The sequence below is a fragment of the Solea solea genome, chromosome 5, assembly GCF_958295425.1.
Source record: "Solea solea chromosome 5, fSolSol10.1, whole genome shotgun sequence".
Taxonomy (NCBI): domain Eukaryota; kingdom Metazoa; phylum Chordata; class Actinopteri; order Pleuronectiformes; family Soleidae; genus Solea; species Solea solea.
The window spans coordinates 26,791,572-26,803,154 of NC_081138.1; the positions used below are offsets into that span (position 1 = coordinate 26,791,572).

Consider the following 11,583-nt stretch of genomic DNA (forward strand, 5'->3'; position numbering starts at 1 on the left):
TTTTAATTCTTTCAGTACATCCGTATATTATTGTTTTTTGTAAGATCCCATGACCCAAATATACAGTACAAGGGTAAAAAAAGCCTCATCCAACTATTTCAATGAACACATTCACTATCAATGAGAAAATGTGATAAAAATGTGTTGTATAAGGCTAAATAATGTTACTTTAATATCAAATAAAGTTACATATTACTTTTCACATTATTACTATGTATTTAATGTCCTGTAAACAAGAGTCATGGTGCAAATTTACCATTTACATACAGTATGAGCACAAACTGTCAATCAAACATATGACACAGAAACATTGTGAATCAAACCTTTCTGGCATTCAATTCAGTTAACTTTTATCATTTTTACCATTATTGTTATTATTATTATTATTATTATTATTATTAGGGGTTATTTTAAGTACAAATCTGAACAACCTTACCAGGAGCAGACAGGATGAGAGGAATCGACAGAGTGGCAGAGGAGACAGCAGGAGGAGAGAGGACCAGGAGAGGAGGAGTCAGTGAAAGCGTCACTCAAAGAAGGATTAAAAATGACACAGTGGATTAACAATGAGTGGCATAATCTACACAAGTGTGGAGTGCAGGAGGAGTTAGAATGAAAAAGGGCAAGTGAATAATAAAGGAATAAAGAGCACACACATCTTGATGTAACAGAATTTTAGAATTTACACATTGCAAAGGCCAAAATAACTTTAACTTTATTTATTTATATAACACAAGGTAACAAACAATTAAGACAAATAAGCAAACTTTAGTGGTTTATTTGGGGGAAAAAATACAACAAAACATCAGTGTAACTCATATGAGCCCTTTTCACAGCAGCCATTTTGACAGTAAGAAAACCACAGGTGAAAATAATCTGATTAATGATAATTTGGCTTCCTCAGGTTCATTCCTGCTGAAATATGACAAAATGGCTGCCAAAAAAAGGGCCCACTTACGCTATTAGAAACAGAAAAAAGTGATTTTCTATATTAAGTATTAAGTATTAGAAAATGTGTATCTGTTATGTGACACAGTGGACGTGCTGTCGTCTGTATAAAGTAAGGCACAGAATCGTAATCAGATTAAGAGAAATGGAGGGTAAAAGACCATGAAATGAAATTCCTTCTTTGCCAGTCACGCTCATACACAGAGCAGTAAAAATTATAAACATGAAAACATGAATATGGACGCATTATTATATCCATGAACAGCTCATGGCTTTGGCTACTGCTTGTAAAGGACACATGACCTGGAGCAGAGCGGTGACGACGGCGTGTGATGTTGTGCAATCACGGATGAGTAATTTTATAATCTGAGACCCAAAACAAGTTGTTCCCTATGTGAAGGATTTAGAAGAAAATGTGAGGGGAGGAATGCGTTAATGTGGAGCTGAAAGTGGAAACTCTGCTTCACAGGTGGTCGTCTTTCACTCTCCCTCTATGTAATATTTACCACAGTCAAAAATTCCACCTTTCATGTCACATGTCCCGCGTTAATAACCCGTCTGCAGGATGTGACCTCAGGTTTACCGGGTCAAATGTTGTGAGAGACAGACATGAGAAAATAAAACGCATTTTTTATGACGTGTAAGTATTTTCTGGTAAAATACTCAATACTCAAGTATCCCTTTAAGGTACTTTACACAAGACGGCTCACAGTTAGATGACAAATAGTTCTGCAAGATCTCTGTTTACGTAAAGAGTCTTTGTGGTAGAATTAAAAGAGAACTGAACTGGCTCATGCAACACACTTTACTAAAAAGATCGACTATGGCTGAGTTGATTTTCTCTGCCCTTGTGACATTGTACAAGCCGAGAATAAGCAATGCCAGGAAGAAAGCGCAGACCTCATCTGCCTCATGTACCTCTCATGTTTGACACAGAGAAGAGGTTAATGAGCTGTGGGTGAACAGAGGAAGCGTCCGTCCCACACTGGAGCTCAATGCTCTGCTGGCTCAGTCTCCTCCACACACTGAGACCTCTGTCTGTGGTCCAGAACTGGCAGACCGACTGTAGCTACTGTGTTTTTGTTCCTCCGTCAGCACCTCTCATTAGTGGACGCTCATGAATAAACCTGCTATTTCCCCGCAGACACAAGCAGGGGTTAACAATGCGGCCGTGGATCACATCACACATGGTTTCTGCGAGTGTTTTTGTCCAGTGATGCTCTTTGATGTGAAGGGGATCCCTGTCTCTTATGTCACCCTCACAACCCAGCTGCTCACAGGCCTGCAAATGCATACGTACAGCAGTGTTTCCCAATGTGAGAGCTTTGGAGGTATTAGGTCCCAGATTGGACTATAACGATTCTTAATAGGTAAATAATATTTATTTATTTAATGGGGACAATGCAGTTTCACATGAAGCGGATGTCCTGAGTTCATAGCAATTGCGCACTCATTTTTAATTTGCATTGTCATGTATGAACGAGGCTTTTTCGAAGTGTAAGTTTCAGTGTAGATACTGTCGTTTTTGTCAGGCTTCCTTCTTCTTATGAACGATAGGTGATGAGTTGATGATGCAGGAAAAGACCCCACTGACACAGGTCTTGTACCGAACAAAGGGATTTTATTTAGGTACAAGTCAGGCGTCAGAACCAAGCCGCTGCAGCAGCTCGGGAGAATGTGTTCTTGCCGAATCTCTGAACAACTCTGCCTCAGAAAAGCAAAACTAACCTTATATAGATTTTCTAGCATTCTTATTTGCAGGCATCACATGTTTCGACCCCCGCCTTTCTCCTGTTTCCATAATGCAACATACTTGAAGAACAAGTCGGGTCCAGATATACCATACTGTCCCATGATCTTTAAATTGGACAATATCACCATTTAGTCAAACAAGAGACATCTATATTTCCTAACTAACCATATCCAAAACAGACCCTCAAGCTTCCTGTCTTATACAGGATGCCTATTGTAAAACGTATGGTCTGACTTATCATGTGTCCAAGAGACCCTCTTGTCTCATGTTTACTTATTAATCTCAATCTTCAATACATTTAAGGATTTAAACATTAGCTGTGTTAATGTGTTCTTCTTAGTTAATATACTTCAGTACCACTGTGCCAGAGTAAATGCAGATGGAACCCACAATAAATAAAGGATTTTTTCCCTCGCCCAAAGAAATATTGCATTTTAAAATAAATATCACCTTTAAAAATGTGTATTAGGAGCTTAAAAACTCATGGAGGTCATGTAACAGCATGTGGACATTAGCTGTGCAAAGTCTGATGATGCTGAAGTGAAGCAGAGTGAAATTACAGAGGTTTTAGTGAAGAGCTGCCTCTGCCACTCTACATATAACACTATCTATGCTATTTAAGATTACTATGGGTTAAAAATTATTAAACACATTTAATTTTATTAACATGTCACTATTGGTCTAATAAAAACTTGTTTTGAATAAAAAAAAATAAAAAATGATTAAAAAATCTATATATTTGGGGCATCTTTTTCTCGTGTTGGTTAGATTACTTGGTGTTTAGTCTGTGTTTGGTGAACATAAGAATGTTTTCTATGAGCTTTTAGTCGAGCTTTATGTGGGTATGCAGCATGTCAATATTGATCAAAGGTAAATGTGCCTTTGATTAATGTGCGTTGCAGTGCGTATTTTTGCCCCCAGTACCGGGGGCTACCGGGAAGAAGACTATTTAAGTTTCAAAAGAAAGGATTGTGGTTTTCCCCTCTCATCTGTGTGTTACATGATCTGAGCGTGGGCCTTGCATGTTTTTCTGAATTTTTATAAGCCTCAAACCTCATTAAGATTGGGACTCTCCGGCATTATACACAGTATAATTTCCTCCACAGCATGAATCACACACACTTTTCCTATTTTTACATGTAGTTTAGATGGTTTCACACTTGAAGACATGGACAGATAGACTGACAGGATGAAAATATTTTACAAGACTTGTTTTATTGGGGAAAAACACAGGTGTTTCTCAAAATGTCAACAAATCGCTTTCTTCAGGTTTTTCAGTTTGAATCATAGTAGAGTGACAGTGCTTATTACAATACACAATGATAATAATCATTATTATAATGAAGTAGTACCAGGACCCTGAAACCAAAGCAGCTTACTGTAAACTAAAACAAAAATGGAGTGATAGAGTTTTTCTTACAGTGATTGTCACAATGTTTTCTCAGGTAAAGGATTCATCATAGAGTAAACAAATAAAATCTTCTCCTTTCAGTGAGGAGGCCGTCACTCAGAGGATAAAAAGCCCCACCTGGTGGCCACTAATCTGCTGCAAAATATGAAATTAAATATATAATGTAATATATGATGCACTGACACTTCTGCAGCTCCATCCACGTAGAGCTGAAACAATTACTTGATTCATTGATTATTGATTGCTTACTAAATTAATTGTCAACTATTTTGAGAATCAATTAATCGGTTTGAAGCTTTTGTCATTATTAAAACACGATTTCTGATTGTTTCAGCTTCCTAAATGTGAATATATTCATTTCTTTCCGCCACATAACAAATAAATCATTAAATAATCATAAAGTGTCGGTTTACTTACACAATGACAATTGATCTTTGATGGATGATATTTGACACATTACAGTAGTGAAAGCACTTCCTTTGTATAGATTAGATTCATCAGTCTTGGCCACAAAAACAAATCTGTTCAAACTCTAACTTGTGCCATGTTTGAATCTGTATCAACAAATCTGCTGACATACATTTTTCAGTACAACATCAGGAAGTACAACTTCCTAAAATCTATTCTGCTTCTAAAAACCATCACATGACAGCTGCTGTTCCATAAACCCACTTCTGGCCCTGATTTCATGTGCCTAGTGTGGATTAGAGTGTTTTTTAATCACTGAAACAAGACCAATCTGATTTTTTCAGCTTCTTAAATGTGGGTTTTTTGCTCCACATACCAAATAAATCATTACAACGTATTCATTTTGGTTTGTGACATTTGGGACCATTATTATTTTACAGGTTTGTGAAATAATTGACAGATTAATCAATGAAAATAATCATTAGTTGCAGTGTCAGCTTATAGAAGTCATTGTCAATCATTTATCTGACCACGTTTAAAACAGAGAATTAAAGGCACACAACGTTCCAAGTCTCGATTCATCAGGAAAAAAAAACACTTTGATGTAGTTGGAGAAAAACGAGAAGTGATGAACTAGGACAAAGTTTAGCAGCGGTATAAATAACAGTGATCGGCTTCTGGTTAAAACCCACTGAGATACACGTATTCGCTGGAGCTTGTTGGTGGAGACGATCAGTGATTCTTTGTATAAGAAAAATGCAAAAGGAGAAACAATATCTCTTATCATTGCCACAATCTTTTCTTTCTCACACCTCCTTAAGGCACCAGGGAGTCAGTTTACATTTACAGTAGTCGTGTAAAGAAGCCTGACAGAGCACACAGTACTCTAATCTTTTAAACAAATAAACCCTTGACGGAAACGTCATTAATACCAGTTTGCAAAGACCTACAAGCTTCAAGCTCAGTGTGGGGTAAGAAATGTACGTACAGTGCACACATTGAAATACTTCAACAAAAATAACAAAGCAAAACATGTGCTTTTGGAAACAAGAAGCTGTAACAACCCCACTGAAATGTAAACATACGAATTATGGAGTTACAGAGACACTGACATGACATTAAAACATGTAAACACACCATGGAACAAACACACTTTGTTTCCACAGCCATTTTCCACTGTGGAACAAACTTTCTCATTGCAAAAAAGTAGCTTCTATTTACATAAAATCCTCTTAAAAAGAACTTTTTTTTATGTACAAAGATCTCATTTGAAAACAATAAAATGTCAGGATGAGCTGTCGTGCTCTCCTTAAAAATAAAAACCTAGAAAGTTCACCGGAAAAAACTTGTAGGAGCTGCGGTCGGCGGCAAAGAGTAAGGGTCACGCTCTGACACATCTCATCCCAAAAACGTCAGAGATGCCATGATGCCGAAGCCCAGCAGGATGAAGAGCACCTTGAGAAGCTGCTTCTCGGGCGAGTTGAGCTCGTGCGGGAGAATTTCCAGGAAGGTGATGTAAATAAACGTTCCCGCGGCGAGCCCCTCCAGGACGGCCTGGATTAGCGCTCCTGCTACCAGCTGAGCCTCCATCACGCCGATGCCAATGCCAATGCCCAAAGGCGACATCATGGCGAACACTCCGATGTAAGCGGCCACCCACAGTGGACGCACTGCGCTCTGGACCAGCTTCACAGACAGGCTGAACACGATGATGCTCTTATGGACCAGTATAGCGATGCAGATCTCCAACACCTGGGAACACACCACAGGTTTTATAGTTTATTATGGTTATTTTCTTCAGCAAATTAAGTCTTCTTTGCCACAGAACTTGTTTAAATAACTTAACATATTCTCTTACCGGCCACTTTATCTAAGTGCTTTTTAAAACAAACCACATGGCAGCAATGCAATTAATTTAAGCATGAAGACACATTGATTATTATTATTGTTGATTAATCTTTTCTCAAACCTGGAAATGATGGTGTTCTTAAATGTCTTGTTTTGTATAATAATAAAAAAAGAACACAATTAATTGACTATCGAAATTGTTGACGATGAATTGAGTAATGGTTTCATTTATTGTGAACAATATATCGTTCCACGTCAACACAAATGCTTTTATTTTGAAATTCTTTGATATATCAACACAAATATTGTTCTAGCTATATCATTATGGAAAATAGTCCATAGAGATGCCTGGTGTAAACACTCTCTTAGGTGTAATGCGTAATTCCTATGAATGATCTAACCTCAGATGTGTGAAACTTGAAGTTCAAAATGAGCCTCAGGCTGGAGAGGAAATTTGATTTAAGTGACGTGGTTGTTGGTGCCAGACAGAAATCTGTTGATCTACTGGGATTTACACACATAACCAGCTCTAGTGTTTACAGAGAGCGCTCTGAAAACAGAAAAACAGAAAACGCACAGAGAGCAGCAGTTCCAGTTGCAGTACCTGAAGCGTTCAAGGTGACACCCATGCAACTGAAATAACTCAAATAAACAGTAAAAGTCTGTGGAAGACCACGTCTACATACACAACAGGTTGAAGCAGGTGAGCTACAGCAGCAGGAAACCCACACTGGACACTTTATTAGGTAAAAAAGTGGCCTGTGAGTGTTTGTATTTTCATTTTTTCTGAACAGGGAAAGTAAGTAAGTAGCACAAAAACCACACTATTCCATGTGGCCTGAGGGAAACTGAAAGTATACTGAGGGTGCGGTCTGTCTTGTGACCACAAGAAGCAGATTTGTTTTGCGTGACATTGAGATAACTTTTCTTGTCAAAGCGGCTGGACGCTCAAAAGTAAAACCGCTTTCCTTCTTCTAGATAATGTGACACCGATGCAAATATGATATCTGCTTCATCTAAAATGCCCATAGCGCATGCAATAAAAGCACTAATAAGAAATCAGAGAGGTGACGTTACGTAAGAAAATAGAGTAGAGGTAAAAACTGAATGTTTGAAAAGTAAGCAATAACATTTACAACTACTTTAATGACTACTATTTCTCACAGTATTTTGTTTATTTCTTGTGAAAAACATAATTTTCTGAATAGAAGAGACATGTATGTATTAATCTATGAAGAATTAAAGGAGTGGCACTCAGTTTAAACATGACAAACAGGAAATACAGTGCTGAACACGTTGCTCTTTTTCATTTTAGAAGACAGATTGGCCCTTCGGACTTCTTCCTTATCACATGGCCGGGTGTTTCAGATATTTATGATGCAAAGATCCTGCTGTTATTTCTTATATGAATTAGTGAAGCCAGTGGAAAAAGCTTCAGCTCTCTGTTTTATTATTTTAAAATGCAGGTGAGAAGAATGTGGCAGTAACTTTAACATCAGATGAAGCCCCTCTTCCCTCCACTCACCTTTGAATCTGTGTTCTGTAGGCCAATAGCAAGACCCTCAAACACTGAATGGAGTGAAAGCGAGAGGAAGAGCATGAAGGAGCGAAAGGGAGAGTGAGCCTGGAAGTCAACATGGACGTGGTGGCCGCTGCTCTCCAGATCAGGGCTTGGTTCATGTCCGTGTCCATGTCCGTGTCCGTGTCCTGGCACATTGCCATTTCTGTTCTCTGGTACAAGAGGCGTTGCCTCTCCCTGAGCCCTGCATATGTCCTGGCAGTTCAGGACAATCTTCTCCAGTATGAGGACTAGGAAGAAGCCTGTAGCCATGATGAACTCTGGGAGAGGGAAGCTGGTCTGTTTAAGACCGATAAAGAAGTTAATCAGTTTGCAGTTTCAGGTTTTCATTGAGTCAAGAACTGGTAAAAAAAAACAGTGTCTCTGGGAACCAAGCTATAAAAGACAGGCAAGTGTGTATTTGTGAACAAAAACTCATGTTACATTATGAAAAATAACAACTGCTCAACTCATTTTTAGTTTTATTCTTAAAGAAATATTAATGAACAAATAAACCTACACTTAATTTTTACTCTATTTGAGTAAACTATTGATCTAAAACGTCACTGCCTACCACAACACTCAATAAGAAAACATAGAACACACTCTTTGCTCAGGACATTTCGACTCATATTTACACAGGGGATGTTTTTTCCTGATATCATATGAAGCAGAATGTTGCATAATTGGAAGTCTATGTTGCATAAAGATAAATAAGATAAGATTTCTAATAAAAATCAATCATCAGGAGCAGCCTTGGTGTGTGGATTTTACATTTGGACGTACCTCTATTTTTCGAGCATCCAGTTCCGCATTGATGTCTGACAGATAATCGGGAACAATGTCGAGTAAACATGCTGCCAGGAAAACACCGCCAGCAAAGCAGCTGATGAGACTCAAAACTGTGCGGTGGGTCCCTGTAAATGCAACAACAAAATATTGTCAAGGTAAAATGACTCCAGACAGAAGACAAATCACTTCATCACACTCCTTCTCTGCTTAAATAATTCAAATTTAAGCTTTTATTTGGGAGCTTTCAGTCTATGTTACTGTGTGTGGAGGTTTTCTTGAGCAAAACTGCTACTACTACTGCCAAACATGTATGAATTCTTTGATCTTGATGTGTGAAGTGATGGGGATGTCACATTTTCAGACTTGTTATTGTTAAACGATAAAGACGTTAATCATTTGGCAGTTTCCGTTTTTGATGAGTCAAAAACTGGCGAACAGAGATTTAATCAGACGCCAAAGTAGTGTCTCTGTGAAGCAAGCTATAAAAGACAGTTGTGGCAAATTAAATACTTCTGTAACAGTGTGCATTTGATTAAAGTTGCACCCTGTGAAAAACTACAACTCAACAGACCAGTGATTTCTTCTTTTACATTATGAAGTGGTTGGTAATGTTGTTGCCTTTGCCAGTAATGAAATGAAAGGACTGGTGGTGCATCTACATAACATACAGCACACAAATGAATCATTTCCTTCCTCCAAAAGAGAAAAGGTCACTGGTGGGAGGTCATGTGACACTGATCACAGTCAGTGAAACTGGCAAGACACGACAAAAAACACACCCATGTGTAACAAGGAGTGACTTTCACTTCCATTTATAAAAAAACAAAGTTGTTCATCCATGTCTGTCAGGATGATGGTGAACTTTGGCTCAAGCCCAAAGCCTTCTCTACAGGCTTTAGGTTTCAGGTTTCATCCGCATCAGGTGACTTTCAGGAGTGAGAGGAAGGCGTAGTCCTCAAACATTACATTTATGTGTTGACATAAATAACAGTACACCATATAGGTTGTGTATCAAGCAATTTGTGGAATTGTTCTAACAAAATACAAATTGAAAAACATTCTAGAAGAACTCTAAATGTGTTTTGATTATCAAGGGTTGCCAGTGATAGAAAACCACTCCACTATCCACCGCTTTTGACCAAACTCTGCGTTATCAGCAGCTATTATCAGGTCGTTAATGGTTTCTAAGTCACAAGTGATGCGTTCAGCAGATGTGTATTACACATTTACACAGTTATCTGCATCTAAAATATGATTAAGTCAGGCAGACAGCCACTATCTAAGAGCCAGCAGGAAGAAGAAATCAGAGATCGGAATGTTTCACCAAACCTTATTTACATTACTGTCAATTTAAGCTTCGAGTGTTTATCTATGAATGACATTATGTCGTTAGAAGATAATTCAATGCAGGAAATTACTCAATGCTTTGTATCTGTTAATTCGGCATCGGTGTAATGAATAAACCGACTTTTCACAGTGACCCCGTGATACACATGTATTTCAAACTGGATACAGACATTCCACCGAACCTCATTGGAATTTCTGTCCATTTAAGGTTCGGAACCGAATCGTAGAATAGGAGGCTTAAGCACGACATTAACTATTATATAGTTGATATAACCACAACCAGTTGTACATGTTTAACAAAGACTGGACTCAAAATGATAGTGACAATTATACATTTGATGCCCCCTTTCTTTTGAAAAATGAGTGACACAATAGGCATTATTGTGTCTATATAAAGACGTATGTTTCTTGTGATATATTAGAACCATGTACCGACCTGATCCGTTAGTGTTCCTGAACCACTTTACACGGGCTGGGATGGATCCAAAAAGGAGCGTTAAGAGCAGCAAACCGATGAGGGCGCCGATTTTCACCTGGAGCAAGTAATCCATGTTAAAACACGGTTCCAGCGACGGGTTCGGTTCCTGTCATTAGATAAACTGTGAGTCACACGGAGGCAAACGTTCGCAGAGATATCACATTACACTGGAACCACCGGCCACCGTTAAGTGATTATTTGGAAAGTTGTTCTACCATTCCCTACGGTGGTCGACGAGGGTTACAAGTGGTGGGAATTTAAAAACCGCGCTTCTACAAAAACAAATGCATAGAATTGACCAGCAGATAGCGCCCTGTCACCAAATAAGCCAGGCAATCTTTAACAATTTAATCATTTTCAGTGATGAATCAATGGCCTGCTTTACACTATTGTTTTGCAATTCACACATCTTTCATACCCATTCACGCACTTCCACATGGGGTTCAGTGTCTTGCTCAAGGACACATACAGACTAGCAGAGCCAGGAATTGAACCCACAACCTTCCAGTTAAAACACAACTCGCCCTACCACTGAGATACCATGGTTCAATTCTAACGCAACACTTTTTAAAATACTTTTACTTCTAAAACTTAAAGTACATTTTATATCAGAAAAGTATTTTTGATACTTAAGTACAATAAATGCCATATACTTACTAATACTTTTAGTTAAGTAATAATATAAAAATATATAAACTTCTACCAAAGTAATTTTCTGGTAAGATACTTGTACTTCTACTCAAGTATCCCTTTTAGATACTTTATACAAGACTGAATAATAAAATAATAATGACCTAATTGTTACATTACACAACAGCAATTAACACAAGAATAAACAGCAAAAAAAACAGGAGAATAAAATAGTGACACGCAAAATAAAAGTTGCAGGGATTCATTCTTTTTTTTGACTGTCTTGAGTTGCAGTTAAAATAATCAATGTTTTTTTCAAATAACCTCAATAAAGTTACCTTTTCGCTTTATTTCATAGACTAAATACATAATTTGAATCACAGTTTGGTATCAAGTTCCAAATTATGTTT

At 37.9% G+C, this 11,583-nt stretch overlaps 1 protein-coding gene across 1 annotated transcript; it reads right to left on the minus strand.

Moving 5' to 3' along the window:
* Nucleotides 1-3,897: 3,897 nt before the first annotated feature.
* On the minus strand, nucleotides 3,898-10,755 carry slc39a1 (solute carrier family 39 member 1). Its single transcript, XM_058630419.1, has 4 exons — nucleotides 10,502-10,755; nucleotides 8,713-8,843; nucleotides 7,894-8,226; nucleotides 3,898-6,272 (listed from the first exon to the last, which is right to left on the minus strand). The coding sequence occupies exons 1-4, from the start codon at nucleotides 10,614-10,616 to the stop codon at nucleotides 5,919-5,921; spliced, it is 933 nt and encodes a 310-aa protein (XP_058486402.1). The 5' UTR covers nucleotides 10,617-10,755; the 3' UTR covers nucleotides 3,898-5,918.
* Nucleotides 10,756-11,583: the final 828 nt, after the last annotated feature.